This window comes from Pezoporus wallicus, unplaced genomic scaffold (assembly GCF_028554395.1).
Source record: "Pezoporus wallicus isolate ANWC-B61680 ecotype Strahan unplaced genomic scaffold, APGP_CSIRO_Pwel_v1 contig_13243, whole genome shotgun sequence".
Classification (NCBI taxonomy): domain Eukaryota; kingdom Metazoa; phylum Chordata; class Aves; order Psittaciformes; family Psittacidae; genus Pezoporus; species Pezoporus wallicus.
This window is the reverse complement of record NW_026635036.1, coordinates 537,663-560,435: the sequence shown is the minus strand read 5'-3', so window position 1 is coordinate 560,435 and position 22,773 is coordinate 537,663. Positions and strand designations below refer to the sequence as shown.

Genomic DNA, 22,773 nt, shown 5'->3' with positions numbered 1-22,773 from the left:
TAGGTGAAGCTTCTTCTGTGATGACAAGAGAGTCCCGCTTTTATACCCTTATCAAAACAACCAGCTTTATGCCAGATTCTAATCATTTACTTGTGGGGCTGTGCAGTTTCTTAAGAGCTTACTGTTGTCCACTCTGAGAGCGCTGGCCAGGCGCCCCAGTGCGGCCAAGTATGAAGGTCATAAGACAGTTGCACACCTATGTTTTTCTGCCTCTTTGTGACAAACAGTCACAATGAACACAAACATATATAGGCTGCCAAATACATTGTGTCAAACAAAGCCGTTTGTTACGTTTCTCATTCATGAGAGGGAATGAACTCGCATCCATTACAATCATTTATAAAGGGTAACACAAAACATTTCATAAGATCTGTTGTCCTTAATAACTTCAGAAGTTCAGCAGTTGGTAATTTATAGAATTGCTGTTCCTGAGCAATGTCTGGCCCTGCTGCCTAAACTGAATTATCCTTCCCTCTCCAGAGAATTCCTTGTTCTGGCTCTCAGGGCATGGCTCACAATCACTTGTGTTGACACAATTTGCAAGGCACTAGGAATAAACAGCAATGCTTGAAGCTAGTATTCTGTAGTGTTCAGTGTGTGAAGCTGTGGTGTTGACAGCCAGCAGTCTTTATTTTAAACAATGAAGTTTGATCTATGTCATTTTCATAGAAAGTATTGAAGTTACTATTTTGTTTCTTGTGACTTGATGGGCCACAATTGTCTAAAAATTGGAACTGTATAGAAACTATTCATACAGACTATTCATACAAACTATTTAGATAATAACTACCTTATTTCCAATTAATTAAGTATTTTATGACCAGGAACAGCATTTTGGCAGTTAGTGAGTGTTATTGTCGGGTTTCTTTCTAATTCATAGAGTAAAAGAATTGAAAAAGATCTGAGAAGGACTCAGTGCTATTGGAGCATTGTTTAGCATTTCACTTGGCAGGAGCCGACCTGTCTTCTTCCTATTCTTTGTATTTTTTAACAATTTTATCAGCAAATCACAATTATTTTGATAAAAGCACGTGATATTTTTTCCTGTTTATCCTGAGTATCCTGGTTTTCCTGAGTAGCCTTTCACATCTCATTTTATTTGAATATATTTTTTAAAAAGAAATCATGTTTATATTTAAAAGATTTCTCTCTTACAAAGCACATCCACCAGTAAAACATTTGTCTCTTGCTAGGTACACTAGAGAGGCAGGAGTCCGCTCTCTGGATCGGAAGCTGGGAGCTATTTGCAGAGCAGTGGCAGTGAAAGTGGCAGAAGGACAGCACAAAGAAACAAAGCCAGATCGTGCTGAAGTGGGTGAAGAAGGTAGGTGTCTTTGAATATTTCATTAAAAAGGATACTTCTAACATAGTCACTAAGATGCTGATTTATCAACCTTTTCTGCTTTTTTATGCTTAAGGGCTCTGTTTTCAAAATGCAGCTAGAGGGACATTCTTACTAAACAGGGTTCAAGTAGTCCTAAATTAAGGCTTGGGATTAATTTCAACCTGCCAGGTTGGTAATTGGGAAGTACAATGGTCTGTTTCATATCTTAGGTATGCAGTCATGATTTGTGTATGGTTTTGACTTCCTAGGCTTTTTTACACAAATATTTCAATATCTTTTTTTTTTCTTTAATAGAAGACTAAGCATGGCTTTAGTTATTGTATTTAAAGCAGTTCTTTAACTGTGGTATGCATGGTCTACCAGCTCAGAAATCAGTCAGGTTGTTTTGTTGTACTCTAAATGTCTGCTTGAAGAGCTTTGGAATTAGAAAGGTGTAGGTTACTTCAGTGTGTGTGTGTGCTGATTTCTCATGTATACAGACAGTAGTGATTTATCATTCCCAGTCATCCAACAGACTGAATGAAAACTAAACATAGAATTCTTAGACAGTAAAGATACGCAGGTGATTTCTTTGCCAGTAAAGGTAGACCTCTTTCTGTTCTTGAAATAGAAGGGAGGAAAGAAGGAATCAGGCCCATAATCCAGTTCATGTGCAATGTGCAGCTGGTGACTGCTCTCTTTTCATCCTCAGATTAGTGTTCTCTTTTATAAAAACCAACATACCTACTGTGTTTGGGGAAACATAACATACAGAGCAGAGACTGTTGTGCTTTTATTCCAGCCAGTTGCTGATGGAGCATCTTGCTGTGCACAGCAGTTTTATGTTGAAGGCTTCAGGGTGCTCACTGCAGCACCAGGTATTGTCAGGAGCCCTCAGTTCAAGGTGATGATAAATGTGAAAGGACAGAATCCAAACCTGAAATTGAGCTTTTAAAATGTGCCTAGTTGTTAGTCTCGATAAAATCTAGCGAGCAGGGTGTCAGATATTTGGTTTGTTTGTTTTTCAAAGACTGCAGTGACTCCGGTTGATACTTCCTAACAAGAAATACTGCCAGTCTGTCAGAGAACAACAGTGTACCAGAGGACACTGGAAAGCAGAAACTGCAGAATGGCTGTTTACTTTTGCTCCACAATACTCACAAACAAAACACTGAACAGACCCCTGTTGGTCTGATATTGTGAAAGATTCTGCAACGTAACTGGTGTGGAAAAAACCTTTAACATGTTGTTGTGGTTTAAGCCCAGCCGGTAACTCAGAACCACGCATCCGCTTGCTCACTCCCCACCTTCTTCCTCCGCCCACTCCCAGAGGGATGGGGAGGAGAATCGAAAGAATGTAACTCCCATGAGTTGAGATAAGAACAGTCCAGTAACTAAGGTATAACACAAACCACTGCTGCTACAACCAATAATAATAAGGGAAATAACCAGGGAAGAGGATACAACTGCTCACCGCCCACCAACTGATACCAACCCCGACCTGAGCAGTGATCTAGCCCTTCCAGGTAACTGCCCCCAGTTTATATAGTGGGCATGACGTGCTGTGGTATGGAATAACCCTTTGGTTATTTTGGGTCTGCTTCCTCACAGCCTCCCTTCCTCCCTGGCAGAGCTCAGAAAGTCCTTGGTCAGAGTAAACATTACTTAGAATCATAGAATCATAGAATGGTTAGTGTTGGAAAGGACCTTAAGATCATCAAGTTCCAACCCCCCTACTGTGGGCAGGGACACATCACACTAAACCATGTCACCCAAGGCTTCGTCCAACCTGGTCTTGACCACTGCCAGGGGTGGAGCATTCGCAACCTCCCTTGGCAACCTATTCCAGTGCCTCACCACCCTAACAGGAAAGAATTCCCTTCTTATATCCAACCTAAACTTCCCCTGTTTAAGTTTTAACCCGTTACCCCTTGTCCTGTCACTACAGTCCCTAATGAAGAGTCCCTCTCCAGCATCCCTATAGGTCCCCTTCAGATACTGGAAGGCTGCTATGAGGTCTCCACTCAGCCTTCTCTTCTCCAGGCTGAACAGCCCCAACTTCCTCAGCCTATCTTCATACAGGAGGTGCTCCAGTCCCCTGATCATCCTCGTGGCCCTTCTCTGGACTTGTTCCAACAGTTCCATGTTCTTTTTATGTTGAGGACACCCGCACTGTACACAGTGCTCCAGGTGAGGTCTTACAAGAGTGGAGTAGAGGGGCAGGATCACCTCCTTTGACCTGCTGGTCACGCTCCTTTTGATGCAGCGCAGGATACGGTTGGCTTTCTGGGCTGCGAGCGCACACTGAAGCCAGCTCATGTTCATTTTCTCATCTACCAACACCCCCAAGTCTTTCTCTGCAGGGCTGCTCTGAATCTCTTCTCTGCCCAACCTGTAGCTGTGCCTGGGATTGCTCTCACCCAGGTGTAGGACCTTGCACTTGGCATGGTTAAACTTCATGAGGTTGGCATCAGCCCACCTCACAAGCGTGTCAAGGTCCCTCTGGATGGCATTCCTTCCCTCCAGCGTATCAACCGAACCACACAGCTTGGTGTCATCGGCAAACTTGCTGAGGGTGCACTCAATCCCACTGTCCATGTCATCAACAAAGATGTTGAACAAGACCGGTCCCAACACCAGTCCCTGAGGGACTCCACTCGTTAATGGTGTCCAGCCAGACATTGAGCTGTTGACCACAACTCCTTGCTTGTGGCCATCCAGCCAGTTCTTTATCCACCAAGTGGTCCATCCATCAAATTGATGTCTCTCCAATTTAGAGACAAGGATGTCGTGTGGGACAGTGTCGAACGCTTTGCACAAGTCCAGGTAGATGACATCAACTGCTCTACCCCTGTCCATCAGTTCTGTAGCCCCATCATAGAAGGCCACCAAATTTGTCAGGCAGGATTTCCCCTTAGTGAAGCCACGCTGGCTGTCACCAAGCACCTTGTTGATTTTCATGTGCCTTAGCATGACTTCCAGGAGAATCTGCTCCAAGATTTTTCCAGGCACAGAGGTGAGACTGGTGTGTTATTTCCTGTGTCATCCATTTTCCCCTTCTTAAAAATGAGGGCTATATTTCCCTTTTTCTAGTCGTTGGGAACTTGACCTGACTGCCATGATTTCTCAAATATGATGGCCAGTGGCTTAGCAACTTCATTTGCCAGCTCCTTCAGGACCCGTGGATGGATCTCATCAGGACTCATGGACTTGTGCACGTTCAGCTTTTTAAGATGGCCTCAAACCGGATCCTCCCCTACAGTGGGCGCAAGGTCTTCATTCTCACAGTCCCTGTATCTGCCTTCCAAGACTTGGGTGGTGCAGTCAGAGCCTTTGCCAGTGGAGACCGAGGCAAAGAAGTCATTCAGAACCTCAGCCTTCTTTAAATCCTGTGTAGCCAGGTCTCCTGAGAGCTTCCTGAGGGGGCCTACATTCTCCCTAGTCTGGTTTTTATTTGCTGTGTACCTGTAGAATCCCTTCCTGTTATCCTTAACATCCCTGGCCAAGCTTAATTCTAACTGGGCCTTGGCTTTCCTAACCTGGTCCCTAGCTTCCCAGACAACATCCCTGTACTCTTCCCATGCCACCTGTCCTTGCTTCCACTTATTATAAGCCTCTTTTTTCAACTGAATTTTCCTCAGGAGCTCCTTATCCATCCAAGGAGGTCTCCTGGCCCTCCTGCTGCACTTCCTTCTGGTTGGGATGCAACACTCCTGAGCTTGTAGCAGGTGATACTTGACTGTCAACCAACAGTCTTGCGCCCCCCTGCCCTCTATATCCCATGGAACCTTCCGAAGCAGGTTCCTGAAGAGGCCAAAGTCTGCTCTTTTGAAGTCCAGGGCAGTGAGCTTTCTGCACACTCTTCTCACTGTCCTGAGGATCTCAAATTCGAGCATCTCGTGATCACTGCATCCAAGGCTGCCCTGGAGCGTCACATTTCCAACCAGCCCTTCCCTGTTGGTGAGCACCAGGTCAAGCATGGCACCTCTCCTTGTCGCATCCTCTGTTACTTGCAGGAGGAAGTTGTCTTCCACACAATCGAGGAACCTCCTGGATTGCTTGTGCTGGGCCGTACCGTCCTTCCAACAGATGTCAGGGTGGTTGAAGCCACAAATAAAAACATCGATGTTATCAGCGTTGTTCCCAGGCTGTCAAAAACACAGCACTGTACCAGCTATTAAGAAGGAGAAAAATGACTGCTACTGCTGAATCCAGGACACATATGTATGGCTAGAATAGTTCTGGACTGATACAGGAGACAAAAATAAGGAGACTCATCTGTTCCTTTGAAATAAGGCAGGTCGTAGATCTGAATGGTGCCTCCTGAGAGTAAATCCTGGGGGAGGAAGTATTACTACAATTATTACTACTACTATTGCTTGTACAAACAGGGGTATTAATTAGAGTATAGGAAGAGTTTTACCCATAGTAAAAGCTTTTGTAATTTGTCTCTGGAAATCTGTTTATTGACAGATTCAGCTTTACCATGCCTTTTTTCTCCTCATTCGATATTTCCCTTCTGAAAATTAAATCTTGTTTTATCTTGTTAAGTTTTCTAAGACCATGATAACACCTGTGGAAAGTGTAATATTGGAAGATGGAATTTGGTCTACAAAGCAATTTCTGCTTAAGTGGATTCAGCTCAGCTTTCTGTAAATGTTTGGCTTAAGGAAAGTCAATTCCTACTATGGCTGTGCATGTGTGATGACTCTGCAGTTTAAAAAGCCCCATTGACATTAAAAGGAAGAGCTTTTAAGACATCTTTAATGCTTTCTATATATGTCATGTACATCTTGTCAACCTTCTCTCCTCTGTGCTGGGTAAGTCGAACACAGTTTGTCAATTCTTCTGTGATACCTGAATTTGCTCTTGAAGCAGAATGCTGAGCTGAGCCTTTGGGCTGTGATGGCCAGGGTTGCTAGCATCGAGCAGTATCAGGTGTCTTTGCTACTGTCACTTTTTTGATAGTAATTTCGTCAAGTCATGTTTTTAAAGTATTTCTTTACAGGGAAGGGTATCTATGTCTAAACTGGGCTTAAAAGGTCTAACATGGTTGCTAAATTTATAAAAAGTGTCATTCTGCTTTTCAACCCTTCTGGTAAAATAAAGGAAGAGTTTCAGAGCACAGCTCCTGATACTATAAGAAGAAACATTTTATTATTAAAGCAAAGAACAAAAAAGAACTGTATTAGACTTCTCAATCCAGTGAGGGAGGTATTTACAATGTTAAAATTAGCACTGTACTTGCAACTTAGGTGTTTACACTGTTAAAATTATACTCTGTTAAAATTAGTACTGGACTTGGAACTTACCAAAGCAAAGTGAAAACAGAAAGCTAAATGCTTCAAAAGAGGGCACATGCTAGTTTTTTTGGATGACACACAATCTGGAGTAAACCCAGAAGAAATGAACTGTGAAGAGTTGCTTTTGTATTTCTGGAATTGAAACTTTCCATTAGAAAAAGCTGCATTAATAAAAAGGAGTCCAGGGGACAGGTGGCTCTATAGATAAAGTTTGGCATTAAGAAGACATGTATAGAATGGTACAGTCTGCAAAATGTGTTTTCTTTTGTACTAGTAGTATGCTTTATACCCTGCTGTATTTTTAGCTGAATATGTCAGTTGTTGGGAGTGTATGAGAGTAGGACACTGTTAAAAATATTTTTGTTTAGTTTTCATTCAGTCTGTTGTAAACAATGAAGTATTTAAAACAAAGCTCAGAAATAGCCCCAAGTGCTTGTGAGCTGATACAAATAATGGGATTTGTAACCTAAATTTATTTCTTTGGGTTTTTATTTCCCCTGGATTAGTGGACATTTGTGCAGTTGTACATAGTGATGATGCATTTTTATTTCATATAATGAACGACTTTGGAAGAATTGGTAATCAAGTTGTTGTCTCTTAGTAGTTTCAATTCTTAGAATTGTTTCTTGATTATTTTTTTTTTCTGCATAAAAAGACCTATAATCCGTTTTTACTTTACACATTTGTCAGTTACTGATGTGGGATCGATACTGTACAGTTAGTTCATTCATATATCGTGAGTGGTGAATATGTGAGAGCAAACTACAGGCTTGCTTTGTAGATTCCTACTTGGTAAAGCATAATTTATGTATGATTCGTAGCATATCAGGGTAGTAACATGGTGCCTATTTTGTTCAGCTGAGTGCCTTCTGTCTTGTTGGTTTGTAATAGAAGTTGAAAGACGTTAGGTGGTAGAACTATCATTATATAGAACATCATTATATTGTTTAGATCAGGTTATGAACTCAAAAGTGGAGCATGTGTTTTTGAGGTTTAATAAATATTGGGCTTTTGACGTTGTTTGATTTATAGGGTCTAAAAATGGAAGATACCTGCCACAGCAGAACTGATGTTAGGAGATACACTGTCAAACTGCATTTAGCACCTTCCAGAACTGCATGACTGAAATACACTGGCAGCTTTATATTGCCTTTCTGGCTCCTTTGACTCCTGAGCTGTATGATGAAGTTGGCAAGTGGAGGAGTGTTAGTTTGCATCAGTTGTTGAATTTGTACAGTGAACTTCAGCAAAAGCAAATGGAGTCAGTTTTTGAGACCTCTCCAGGGAGTCATCCTTGTGTACAGTAACACTATCTGATATTTTACTGAAACACTGAGATTTATGAGACACTCATCTTGGTTTTGACACTAGAAGAAATTCTAGGAGTCACAAAAAGATGTGAAACTCTGCTTCCTATTTTAGTGCAACTACCTTGAGAATACAATGCAGCAACTGTGCACTAGGGCATCATGTCATGATGCAGCAGTTGAAACTCAGAGTGAAAAATGATTTGCCTAATTCAGACTTGAAAGGAGGTTTAGGGTGGGTAATATTTAATAACTACAAGTGATTAAATGAAGATTCGATCTATGTTGAAACCAAGGCTTTAAAAATACTTCAATAACCTGTTAATACAATACAGTTTGTTCTGCTCTTTGTGAATGAAACACTTGGTTGTGAGTTTAAATGTAAGTTTGACTGAAGTGGTCAGTGTGGTCAATTTGAAGTGAAACATGAAGTCTTTATCTATGTTCCCTTACTCAACTCGAGCATGATACATTTAATTTGCAAAATGTTATGCATGACTTGGGGGAGGTGGGGGTGGTGTTTGCTTGGTTTTACAGAGCCTTAACAGAGCTGGGCTGTCATCACTGCTCCTGCAAAATGTGACCTGTTCAATATTCTAGCCAAAACAGCAGTTCCAGCAGCACAGGATCTCCAACAGCGCTGGGAAGTGAGTGTATGAAACCTGAGCAGCATAAATCCCGCAGTGGTATGACTGTAGACACTCAAGTTTGAGTTCAGCTGTGCTGGAATTAGTATGCTTACCCGCTCTTCAGACTGTAATATGTGGCTCTTTCTAAAAATTACTTGGAATGATGTTTCTGGGTTAGGCCAAAGAGACATAAATGTTATGTAAAGTTGGGTTATATAAAAACTATTTTTTTACCATGTTAATTTATCTAAAAACCCCAAAATCTCAAAATCAAGTGCTTCAAGTACATGTTGTTATTCTGTATGAGAATTGATGGACTATAATTATTTTGTGAAAACAGAAATCTTCTGATCCTGTGGGGAAAAATGCATATAGCATTAAATTGAAGTATACAAGTAAGTGTTAGTAGGATTAGGGTCCCGGGAAGGTGTTTCTTTCCACAAGAATGTCTTTTGGAAGTACACTTCGCAAGTATGTAGTGCGTGAGATTTAGTTCGGCAAGGGAAAGTTGCTTTTAAGATGTAGTTTCATGTTAGCCCTGGCTTTGAATGTGGACTGTTGTCAGTAAGGGCAATCCCATCCTGTCCTGTCTAAATGTAGTTTTTGTGGAGTTTGTTTGTTTGGAGGGGCTAAAAGAATTCTGGATCTGTTTATCATGTGCTGGAACATCTGCTACTGTATCAGCTAAGAAAAAAAACATGCTATTTTCCCTCTAATTGCCCATAAACTTGAAACTTACTTCTTTCATGCTTACGTTCTTTCTTACACCTCTTCATAGCAATTTAGCAAAAAAATTTTAGGTTTCTATTATATTCTGCTATCTTGGCCAGCAAGTATGGCTAGAAATCTTTGGCTTTAAGACTTATATATTGCTAGTGATTAGTTTAAATATGATTCATGAGGAGCTGAGAAATTGCTACATGTTGAGGAAGTTTTAGGCTCTCCCATTCACTCATTTCCATTATATCTCTAGGAGAAAGTAGCAGTCTTAAATTCTTAAATATTTGTACCATGGAATTCCTTTTTAGATTAAATCTTGAATTATATATAGTAGCTCAAAGATAGAATGTTTTCTTAGCAGTCCACTTTCCAACAAATGCAGTATTTACATCCAAGACCGATTTGTTTTGGGAACTTGCAAAGGCAGATTCCTGAGGAACATTGCTGTGACCTTTGCTGAGCAGCTGCAGAGTCTGTTTTAAAAATTTTACAAACATTGCCTTTTTTGTTGTTGTTTCTGTTTTTTTTTTTTTTGGGGGGGGGGGGATGGGAGTTTTTTGTTTATTTTTGGCAGGAGGGGTGTTTGCTGGTTTGTTGTTTGGGGGGTGATGGTGGTTTGGGAGTTTTTGTTTATTCTGTTCCCCCTCAGTTTTTAAATGTTTAAACAGTTCAGTACCGTGCTGCTTTTGTTGAAGCAGCAAAACAATAGTCAATCAGCAGGTGGTTCCTCCAGTGCACTGTAGAGCTCTGTTAAGGGCACTTCTTTGACTCTTTAGCTTATTTCTCTACCTTAATGCAAAATGTAAGATGATTGAGCTGTGTTCTTAACCAAAAGGTCTGTTTCTGGAAACTTGAATTTAACTCTCTTATTTTAGATGAGTGTGTCATGTAACTTCTGCTATGGTTTCTGTTTATTCTTCTGGGATAGGTAGGGAACATACATTTGTCGTCATTAATGGAAATCTTAATTACTTGCATCTTTATAGACTCTTTGTAGTCAGCAATTCTGTAAAGGTTGTGAATGAAAATGTTTTTTCCTTCAAAAAGTTCGTATTCTGTAATGGTATTTTGGAACATCACTGTATGCTTTTATAGAAAACTAGATAATGTCAGAATTTACTTTCATATTTTCAGAAAAAGTCTGGAGTTTCCTGTTGTTACAAATTATAAAATGGGGTGTATTAATTAGATTATGTAAATGCAAAGAGTTTCTGATTCTTTTAATAGGGCAGGCAGCCTCAAAATTACCTGCTGATTTGTTTATGAGAAGTCTCTCTCCTTCAGCTGTATATGTAGAATTAGGGAAATAAGAGCAAGCAGAAATGGAAAACAGTGTTTGTTAGATGGTGAAATCTTGGTATAGAACAAAAGCACTTGGTTTTAAAGTCCATTTTGTTGTAAGATATGAATTGTCCTGTCAGATTGCTCTGGTTTTGAAGATCTATAGTGTTGAAATTGCAATCTGAGTTGCAAGAATAGCGTGTGGGGTTATGTTTCCTAGACTTGCTAGCATTTATGTATTTGATTTTATTCTGTACAGAAATAGTAATTCAACAAAAAAAAGAGACATGCTGGAACAACAGGAGGGTCTACTAACTAAAATAGAGTTTATAGTAAAGGAATGGGATTTGTTCATGGAGCCATGAGCTGTACAATGGAAAGATTAGTGGCTGTTGGATAATTACTGTTAGATTTGAGTCCTGAATAAAAGCTGAGTTGGTGTTATTATGGTAATAGTGATGTAGAATGTTTTCCTTGATACTGTGTGAAGGCATTAGTGAGAATTGCACTGCAGCAAAATTAACTGTAAAAAGGCCTTTATATATCATGATTAATAAAAGGATAGTTGTAGCTTGTGAAGAAGACATTCATTCTTCATCTACTCTTAGAATTACTTTTGCAGCACAGAACACCCCTTAATGTTATATTAAATAGATTAAATCAATGATTTGCGTTTTTCTCTAATTGTTTAAATTACTAGATTCAGTTATCGTGCATGGATCAATATGCAAAGGAAGAGAGTTTCTTAGTTGAAAGTAAAATGAATATGGCGCAGAAGTCTTGAAGCTCAGTATACATTCCTGCATAATGTAAACTATCTCTTTAAACTAGATGTGTTGGGGGAGGGGGGCATCATTCCATCCCAACACACCCAGTCAGTTGCCAGAATAATAAATGCCTGGAGCACTGTAGAGATATCCCAGCTGCTCCAGCCAATGAGCCGGCTTCAGTTGGAGCTCAGCTCAGATGCCTCTATACAAACACCCGTAGCATGGGGAACAAACAAGAGAATTAGAGATGTGGGCACGTCTACGGGGGTATGATATAATAGGCATCACAGAAACATGGTGGGATGGCTCCTATGACTGGAGTGTTGGAATGGAAGGTTTCAGGCTCTTTAGGAAGGACAGGCCTGGCAGGCGGGGAGGGGGAGTTGCCCTTTATGTTAGGGATAGGCTGGAGAGTATGGAACTCTGTCTGGGGACAGGTGAGCAGATAACAGAGAGTTTGTGGGTCAGGGTTAAAGGGAATATAGCTATGGGAGACATTACTGTGGGGATCTGTTACAGAGCGCCTGATCAAGGAGAACCTGCGGATGAAGCACTCCATAGACAGATAGAAAAAGCCTCACGCTCGCAGGCCCTTGTTCTCATGGGTGACTTCAACCACCCTGACATCTGTTGGAAGGACGGTACGGCCCGGCACAACCAATCCAGGAGGTTCCTCGATCGTGTAGAAGACAACTTCCTTCTGCAAGTAATAGAGGAGCTGACAAGGAGAGGTGCCATGCTTGACCTCATGCTCAACAACAGGGAGGGGTTTGTTAGAAATGTGATGCTCCAGGGCAGCTTTGGATGCAGCGATCATGAAATGCTGGAATTTGAGATCATCAGGACAGTGAGAAGAGTGTGCAGCAAGCTCACTGCCCTGGACTTCAAAAGAGCAGACTTTGGCCTCTTCAGGAACCTGCTTCGGAAGGTTCCATGCGATACAGCCCTAGAGGGCAGAGGGGCCCAAGACTGTTGGTTGATATTCAAGGATCACCTGCTACAAGCTCAGGAGTGTTGCATCCCAACCAGAAGGAAGTGCAGCAGGAGGGCCAGGAGACCTCCTTGGGTGGATAAGGAGCTCCTGAGGAAAATTCAGTTGAAAAAAGAGGCTTATAATAAGTGGAAGCAAGGACAGGTGGCATGACAGGGATGTTGTGGGAGAAGCTAGGGACCAGGTTAGGAAAGTTAAGGCTCAGTTAGAATTAAACTTAGCTAGAGGTATTAAAGATAACAGGAAGGGATTCTACAGGTACATAGCAAATGAAAAACAGACTAGGGAGAATGTAGGCCCCCTCAGGAAGCTCTCAGGAGACCTGGCTACACAGGATTTGGAGCAGGCTGTGGTTCTGAATGACTTCTTTGACACGGTCTTCACTGGCAAAGGCTCTGACCACACCACCCAAGTCTTGGAAGGCAGATACAGGGACTGTGAGAATGAAGACCTTGCGCCCACTGTAGGAGAGGATCCGGTTTGAGGCCATCTTAAAAAGCTGAACTTGCACAAGTCCATGGGTCCTGATGAGATCCATCCACGGGTCCTGAAGGAGCTGGCAAATGAAATTGCTAAGCCGCTGGCCATCATATTTGAGAAATCCTGGCAGTCGGGTCAAGTTCCCAACGACTAGAAAAAGGGAAATATAGCCCTCATTTTCAAGCAGGGGAAAATGGATGACCCAGGAAATTACAGACCAGTCAGTCTCACCTCTGTGCCTGGCAAAATCTTGGAGCAGATTCTCCTGGAAGTCATGCTAAGGCACATGAGAAACAACAAGGTGCTTGGTGACAGCCAGCATGGCTTCACTAAGGGGAAATCCTGCCTGACCAATTTGGTAGCCTTGTATGATGGGGCTACAGAACTGATGGACAGGGGTAGAGCAGCTGATGTCATCTACCTGGACTTGTGCAAAGCGTTCGACACTGTCCCACGTGACATTCTTGTCTCTAAATTGGAGAGACATCAATTTGATGAATGGACCACTTGGTGGATAAAGAACTGGCTGGATGGCCACACACAAAGAGTTGTGGTCAATGGCTCAATGTCCAGCTGGAGACCAGTAACAAGTGGTGTCCCTCAGGGACTTGTGTTGGGACCGGTCTTGTTCAACATCTTTGTTGATGACATGGACAGTGGGATTGAGTGCGCCCTCAGCAAGTCTGCTGATGACACCAAGCTGTGTGGTTCGATTGATACGCTGGAGGGAAGGAATGCCATCCAGAGGGACCTTGACATGCTTGTGAGGTGGGCTGATGCCAACCTCATGAAGTTTAACCATGCCAAGTGGAAGATCCTACACCTGAGTTGGAGCAATCCCAGGCACAGCTACAGGTTGGGCAGAGAAGAGATTCAGAGCAGCCCTTCGGAGAAGGACTTGGGGGTGTTGGGCGATGAGAAGATGAACATGAGCTGGCTTCAGTGTGCACTCGCAGCCCAGAAAGCCAACTGTATCCTGGGCTGCATTAAAAGGAGCGTGACCAGCAGGTCAAAGGAGGTGATCCTGCCCCTCTACTCTGCTCTTGTGAGACCTCACCTGGAGGATTGTGTGCAGTTCTGGTGTCCTCAACATAAAAAGGACATGGAACTCTTGGAACAAGTCCAGAGAAGGTCCATAGGAATGATCAGGGGACTGGAGCACCTCCTGCATGAAGACAGGCTGAGAAAGTTGGGGCTGTTCAGCCTGGAGAAGAGAAGGCTGCGTGGAGACCTCATAGCAGCCTTCCAGTATCTGAAGGGGGTCTATAGGGATGCTGGAGAGGGACTCTTCATTAGGGACTGTATTGACAGGGGACAAGGGGTAACGGGTTAAAACTTAAACAGGGGAAGTTTAGGTTGGATATAAGCAGGAAATTCTTTCCTGTTAGGGTGGTGAGGCACTGGAATAGGTTGCCCAGGGAGGTTGTGAATGCTCCATCCCTGGCAGTGTTCAAGGCCAGGTTGGATGAGGCCTTTGGTGATATGATTTAGTGTGAGGCGTCCCTGCCCATGGCAGGGGGGTTGGAACTTGATGATCTTAAGGTCCTTTCCAACACTAACTATTCTGTGATTCTATGATTCTGTGATTCTATAAATGTATCTTAGGCCTGTTTTCTTGGGGGTGGGAAGAAGTATTTTCGCTGTATGTATGTGTACAATGCTTTTCTTAATGGCAGCCTCAGGGCAAGGAGGCACTGCCATAAAACTGCCATAGAACCTCAGGAACATCTGGATTGTTCCAGTATTTTTCATTTCTCTGTTAAGTATTTCACATAAATACTGCTTTGGGCTTTCGAAAATGGTAATGAGCCTTTTGCATCTGGATCAGATTCTGTGGGGAAATGACTCCGTGTTTACATTCTTCTTCTATATACAGTCACATAAGTAAATGTGCAGTGTAGTCCTGCTACAAATGATGTTTAAGTTCTTGAGCTTATTCATGCAAACAACCAGCTGTGTAGTCTGGTTTAAAACAATCCTGAGGCTTTGATATTTATATGGTCCCCATTATAGTTCAGTTGTATGGAAAACACATTTGTGGAGAAAACAGAAATTTTAAGGAAATTCTGCAAGGAAACAATTGTACAGGTAGGAGATACAATCATACTATAAATGGAGGAATGAAGGAGCACACTTTTGAATCCATAAATACTGCTTTAATTATGTGGTCCCTTCTTGATGATGCTTGAGCATATCGATACAAAATATACTTATGTGTATATATATATACACACATACTTATATATATATCTCTCTCACTTCATGATATATGATTCACACCGGTAGGGATTTCTGAAAATACGTAATAATTTGATCTTTGAGGTATTTTTTGCTGCAAGTGGTTATTGGTCTGGACACCTTATCAGTATCTCATCCGACAAAGGAAAGAGCAGAACCCTGTGTAAATATAATATTTCGAGACAAAAGCCATAGATGAAGTTGTTATATGAATATTATTTGAGGTTTTACCACTGGACAAGGACTGTATATTCTGTGTTCTGAACTGGCTGCTGAGCAAACAAGGAATGTTGATCTCATGAATTAAGCAAAGGCCTGGTCTAGTGAAAGATGTCCCTTTGGCTGGACTAGGTGATTTTTAAAGGTCACTTTCAACCCAAACCATTCTATATTTCTATGATTGAGTAAAGCCATAATAGTCATAACAGACAAAAATCGAATTAAAGAAGTGTGTCAGAGTATCTGCAGCACCGGCTGCAATAAACGTGGGCTGTTCTGTGCTGGGGTAGTGGCTCTGACAGCCCAGAAGGAGGCAGCACACTGGGGCCGGGTGAGTTAGACTTCCAGTGGAGCTGGTTTCTGCCTGGTCTACAAGTAGCAGCTTCTCCTGCACCCCCCCCCCCATCAGCTGGTGTTGAGGGTATGTGTGCAAGGACTGGGGTGTGCAGCAGGGAGGCCAGAGCTGTAGTGTTTGCCACTGTGAAAGGAGATGTTACTGAATGTAATGCAGACTAGCTGTAAGCAATGAGGCCATGTGGCAAAGCAGTGTAGGTAAATCTGGCCAAAGCGCTCCTACTTAATTTGTCAGATCTTAATTACTAGTATCAGAAGTTAAGCACTGGAGTCCTTGCATAAGGAGACCACAGACACACTGCTGTAAACGTGTAAAAATAATGGTAGTTACTGAACTATCAGCATTTCCACATTGAGGTCCATATTCTGTATTACACATTACATTAAACATGATCATCTCCTACACATACGGTTTTTATGTACAAATCTGATGAAAAGTGCAAGGTTGAAAATGAACTTAGTGCATTTTACGATTTGATCTTGTTTATAAGTGAGTCACATCTGTCAGTGCTCTAGATTTAACATCTTTGCTGAACAGTTAGAACATGTTTAATAATTGAGTTTGATGCCATATTATCTGTAGTTTGACAAGATTTTTGTAAAGATGGTTTAAGCACACTTTATGAATTTTGTGAGCATTTCTTTGAATATTTTATTTTTCTCTGTCATTATTTTTTTAATACCTGCATCAAGAAATACTGCTACAAATCCTAAATCAGATTTTCTTCTCTTAGATTGCAAAGAGCATGTCACAGAAGATGCAAAATCAGAATCCATCAGTGACACGGCTGACCTGGCTCTGCCACCTGAAATGCCAATTTTAATTGATTTCCATGCTTTAAAAGACATCCTGGGGCCACCCATGTATGAAATGGAGGTAACATCCTCATTTGTTTCTGCTTGGCTGCTGTTTCTGTCTGGTTTGACTAGTTGTCTATTTTATTGCTATTGACTAAGTTTATACAATACCAACTTTTAAAAAAATGTATTAGTAACAGCTCTGTATCTCTGTGTGTTCTAGCAAGTGTGTTTTTCACTTAAAGTAGTTTTCATTTTGGTTTAATTCAGGATATGTAAATAACACAATGGCATGACTTTCTGTTAGCAAAGACGCCTGCAGCAGGGCTGAAGAATGTGGTGGTGCTTATAACAACTTTGCTTTTGTCTGGAGGGTGTTTGATGGTCTTCTGAAACAAACCAAAAGTAGAACCCAGGAATCCTGTCTCTGAAGCAGCTGTGTTAAGGACTGTCCCATATACCTCCTTAAAGCCAGTCAGCAGTTTTGGGTGTTAAAACCACGTCTGTTTTCACCAGAATTTCTCAGACATTCTTTAGATTAACGTGATGCTTTGCTGTTAAAAATGTTTTATGATCAGCCAGGCACCTCCAGCTTCCTAGTACTAGCTTTGTTCCTCACTGGGCATGTTCCAGAACTTTTTCTTTCACCCGTGTGTATGTTGCCACAGTCTATGAAAATGACACCAATAAAGTAGTTTGTTGTCTCGGGATTCTCTTTTTCACCATTTATATTGCAGTTATTCCCTTCAGGTGCAGGTGAACTAATAAAGGGCAAGTAGTATATAGAACACTAGGACAGGAAACCAGTTGCTGATGGAAAGCTAATTTTTTCTGTCTTTATGCAAGAGAAAAGATCAGTAAACCAGTAAGTTATAGAGAAAATAGAAATGAAGGGAAAACTTCCAAAAGAGAAAAATTCAAACTTTTAGGAACTTTCCTGTGATAATTACCTCCTAGATGAGGGAAACAGACTCTAGTGGGACTTGGAGGACAAAAAGGGAACAAGATATGCACGGAAAACAGGAGAATGATTGTTATGGAACAAGTCAGTTTTTAGACCTGAACTGAGGTTTTCTGATACGAAGATTTTATCACAGTAGCGCTTCTTAATGGAGACACAAATGAGGCGACACTTTGGAAGAAGACATTAGTAATACATATACCCAGTAATGATTATAATGGTAACTCTTTCTATATGTACTTATATATATATATTTATCCAGTATGTAGTTTTATATATATAAAACTACACCCAGTAATAAAATCACACAAGACAGTTCAAGGCCATTTTAATTAAGAAGAAAGTGTGGCTATATTTCAGCTTGATTTGGGATGACTGTGGCCATCGGATCATTTGTGATAATCCTATGGTTAGTTTTTACTAGCCTATCCACTACCTGACTTTTAGAAACAATTACTGAAAAACAGCATGTGGGGTTTTTTTCAGAGATAAAACATTCTATCTGAATTTTCATTTTGAAGTATGTTACATACTTCAGAAATCTGGTCTTTGGAGCTAAAGCGCTGCAGGATCATTTGGCTTTTTAGTGCTTGAATTGCAGGTGCGCATTAAGCCATCGTAGTAAATTGAACTTAATATTCAAGGCAGTACTCTGATTTCTACAAATGGTGTTTATTAGTTTCATAAAGGTGCTAAAAATAAATTGAATTTTGTAAATTTGTACAGAAATTCTGGTCAGTTGCAGTTGTACACCCAGTTCCCAGTCAAGAGTAGAATTAATTCAAATAAATATAAACTTATCACACTTATTAAAAATTAGATTGGAGGCCAAGAAATATGCTAATATGTGACTTTCCTTAGAGGTTCTGCTTAGATTAGAACTTTTCTGGAGTTGATTCTTAGCATGACTGTGTTGGAAAATAATTTCTGCTGGTTTGTTCTTTTCCTACAGGAGTAGGTAATGCAAGTAAAATTCTTACATTATGGTTCTTAATTCCAAGGATACAAATACAAGAATGCTGTGTCTCGGGTCTTTTGCACGCACAGTTGCCATGAATATGCATATGAGCATTTCATGGATCCGCTGGCCTGTATAAGCTGAAATAAGTTTATCGCTATTGGCCTGTTTATCAAAGATTTTTTAGATGTTTCTGTATTTAGCAGGCAAATTGAGTAGTGCAGAAATAGAACTAGAGATGAATCCACACAGCATCAATTCCCAGAGCAGCTCAGGGTTTATTTTCATATGCTATTTGTTGTATTTATTAATAAGCAAATATTTTTCCGTACACTTTATGATTTTTCAATGTGAATTGCTCAGACAGCCACATAATTCCTGCTTTAATGAATTTTCCCAGCTAACCCCTTATGCCTTTGAATTTTGTCAAGTGCCCCCAAGATTCTTTCAAGCTCCTGTGTCAATGACAGGCATTCCAGCCTGGCCAGAGGTGTTTTTTCTGGCTTGTATTCTGTGGTGTGTCTCTCTCTAGCCTTTAAAGCTTCACCTTTGACCTGCATTTTGCCATTTGTAATTAGTTGGAACAAAGATACAATGGAGGCAGCTGCATGTCAGTACTTGGATGAGCGTAAGCAAATAGAACTGAAAACATGACATGACTTAATTGATTTGTTGTCCTTCAGAGAATACCTTAAAGTAAGTGATTAGTCTTTTCAGTGCACTGCTTGTGTATCTATCTTCTGTAGAGGTCTCGCAGCAGAAAAGCAGGACAGAATACTCAGCTCATACTTGTAGGATTTATTACAAATAAATAGTCTTATGTGTCACTTTACAGAACAAATGTAGGAATAAATCACATGAAAGAAGAATCGTGACAGTAAGTTACAAGTGTGGGGTTTCTAACATCTCTGGAGCCTTCATTCCCTCCTTCCTCCCTCCCAGATTACAGCCAAACTGTAGGTCTCATCTACACAAAGTTTCAAGAACAGGCCGATACGTAGCTCTTTTTCCATCATCTAACAGACATGACCAGTCATTCTAATGGTATTTTTAACTGAAGCTCTTTAAAAAGTGTAAGTAAGGATTTTTTTTCTAATTTAAATTCCTCTGACTTGCTGTGAGAAGAAATTATGCATTCAGAGGTGCCAGGTTTGTATATGTGTGTGTGTATGTTTAGGCATTTTCAAGGTTCTTTTCTGAGGACAGTTATCCAAACTGGCAGGGCATTTTCTAGACATATTCCTGTCAACACACATCAGTTACCATTGAGATGAAGAGGCTGCGGAACAGGCAATACAGTCTCTACCAGTGCAGCAAGAGAAGTTGCTGGCCTTTGAGCCTGCCACTTAGTGCCAAGAATTATGGTTGAAAGGAGATTAGCACTTACTACACACCTAGTTTCTCTTGCCAGATCTCAAATTACTTGTGAAAATAGGAGGAGGTGTCTACATAGTCTGAGGATAAAAGGAGTTTGTACTGAGGTGAGATAACTGAAGAGTCTTTAGGACCATTTGTTTTTTGATCTTCAGTCATGTTTGCTGTTTTCTGCCCCTGAGCGGTCAAACAGTGGAATTAGTCTGTAACTGTTTGGAATTGATACACAGTTAGAATCAGTGCTAAACCCCAAAAAACCTCAAAACCAACAAACCTCATTGATGGCTGCTTTGGGATGAGAGAGGGTACGGACAGTTGCTGTTGTTCATTACACCTGAAATGTTTGAAACCATGGCAGGCTGCCAAAATACATCATTGTCTCAAGTGTCAAGGAGAAGGATTCACAGTTGTTGGACCTCAGTATAACCGAGATGAATTTTGTTAACCTGAGTTACTAAGCGATTACTAAGGTAATCTAAGTCACTGTAACTAGAGGGAATGAATGCAGAAAATCATGTCAACAAAAGATTAAAATCCTTGATGAGGTATTTTGATACCATAGAAGTTAAAGAAACAGTCATCTAAATTATGCTAGTAAGAGCAAATCCACACTGTTTGATTTATGAAACTTCAGTCCCATGTACTACTTGGGGACTTGCAGCAGCATTTCTAGTGGGCTTCCAGAGGGCATTTTAGTAGGGAACTAAAATACTTAGTAACTTCTGTCTTTGGAGCTCAGAACTGGAGGTGTTTCTTACGCAGCCAGCTCACAGCAGGGCCGTACGAGTCATTCTGCTTCTGAATCTAAGGTCCAGGGCTGTCCAGACCTCTGTACAGATGTGTCTGCTCTTGCAGCTGGGCTGATGGTTAAAAACTGACTTCTCTGCTAACTCTGGGCAGGAAACAAAATCAAAGCACTAAGATCACAGTGAGATGCACAGTGCAGAATGAGTTGATGCTAGAGAGAAAAAAAGTCTATTGCTCTGGATTTGCAAGTAGTATAAAATGTGATGTTGTTAAATGTGCTTAGAAGGGACAAAAAAAAAAAAATGCAGAGTTCAGAACTGGAATTCTTTTATTTTGGTTCTGTTGTGATGCTCCTTTGATTTGTTTTCTATCCAAGAAATTAAACATTGAAATTCTCTAAACAGTTGACTGAGGAATTCATCCCTTTTTCAGGAATGACTCAAATTAACTTTTAATTCTGCATTTCAATAGGAGACCAAATTATTTTAAAATGGGCCTATACTTTTATTTTACAAAGGAGTATTTGTCTTTTGCTCCAGTCACTGCCTCACACAGTAAAAATTCATCCAGTTTCTTTTTTGCCTTGTAATAAATATCTAATTTACTAGCTCAGAACATGCTGAATAGCTGTATGATCTTTTCAGCAGGGCTTCTGCATCTTGAAACTCAAGAAAACAAAGGGACTTTCTGTATATTCTTAAAGAATCTCTGACAGAGGAAAAAAAATAAAACCTGGAACTTGTATGGAAAACATCTTGCCTGTCTTTCCTTCCCCTTAATGTGGCACTCGGAGCCCTCCATTACTCTTGTCAATAACTGGGCCTGGGCAGACTTGTAGATGAGTAGATCAGTCTGGTGTGGGTAGAGTTTGCTCAACTACTTGTAATTACTAATGGGACTCAGTCAGATTTCCCATCTTCTTTCATTTCTAGCAGAGTCATGTTTGCATTTTTCAGAATTGTCGTTTCAATGAGCAAAATCAGTGTTATCTGATGGTAGTTTTAGCAATGTATCCACCTTGAAAGAGGCATATAGATAACGTTTGGGAGCAAAACTGGGTTTTTCAATAGGTGATACAGTCAGCGCAAACAAACCTCTAGCAGATGGACTAGATCATACAAACATTGGCAGAATACTTGAAGTCATTTGAAAAGAAAGATTCTCATTGAACTTTTGGGGGTGGGGAAGGTTTCAAAAACTTGATATACCCAGATGTTTGCCATTGCCTTAAGCTAAGCAGCCATATACAGCTCTGATTCTGTAATGGATGTTTACACATTAGCAGAAACACTGCTACATTAGAAAAAAATCTGAATGTTTGGATTTACCTTTTGTGCTTTAGTGGGTACAGTTGTTTTGAAGGGAACTATAAAATTGTTTTTGTGATAGTTTTGTTACAGCTGTTCCCTAAACTGTTTCCCTTTTGTTTTCCTTCAGGTGTCTGAACGCTTAAATCAGCCAGGAGTAGCCATAGGCTTGGCTTGGACTCCCTTAGGAGGAGAGATCATGTTTGTAGAAGCCAGTCGCATGGATGGAGAAGGTCAGCTCACTTTGACTGGTCAGCTCGGAGATGTGATGAAGGAGTCAGCACATCTTGCCATCAGCTGGCTGCGCAGCAATGCCAAGAGATACCAACTAACCAACGGTAGGTTGGGAAGAAATGACAGTGCATTATGGAGATGGTGTGCATCTGTTGGCTAGATAGACAAGTCTGTAGTTTTTCTCTAAAATTTAAATGCAGTTTATGCTAAATATCAGTTTTCATAGTCTTAAGCTTTCATACCTTGAAAATTAGTTGGGTGTGTGTGGCAGCTGTTGAGCTGCAGTGCAGTAGGACTTCAGCCAAGACACTTTTAACTCTTGAACCTCCCAAAAGTTCTGTAAATGGGTCTGGTTGGATCATCTGCTGACTAGTCAGTAATTGGCCAGTATCTGTCACTTACGGAAGTTTAGACAGGTTAAAAAACTAAATGGAATTGATGCATGACATGCTGTTGGTATTAACTGCATATACATTTATCTCTCTAGTTTACACTGTTATGTCCTACAGGTTCAGCAAGGTAAAAAGATGTAAATAAGAGATTTAGCTTGGTTTCTACATTACTCCCTACTCAGAATTTCCCAGCACATGCAAATACAAAGCATATTGGTTGACTTGTTACGGTTTTCTCTGGGAATCTGGATGCAGAAAGCACATTGAGTTGTCTTTTTGTTTGTTTTTCTAGGGCCTCTGCGATACAGTGGTGTTTTTTCAGTCTACTGTTTGTTAAAAAAATAGTGCTGAGGCTTCTAATTCTCTGGTGGGCTTTTAGAATAAAG

At 40.8% G+C, this 22,773-nt stretch overlaps 1 protein-coding gene across 1 annotated transcript in view; it reads left to right on the top strand.

Moving 5' to 3' along the window:
* Positions 1–22,773, top strand: part of LONP2 (lon peptidase 2, peroxisomal) — a 48,523-nt gene that overhangs the window by 23,844 nt on the left and 1,906 nt on the right. The window contains exons 11-13 of the mRNA XM_057400122.1: positions 1,194–1,324; positions 16,351–16,493; positions 21,892–22,099. Coding sequence (XP_057256105.1) covers positions 1,194–1,324; positions 16,351–16,493; positions 21,892–22,099 — 482 coding nt within the window. The remainder of the gene's footprint in view (positions 1–1,193; positions 1,325–16,350; positions 16,494–21,891; positions 22,100–22,773) is intronic.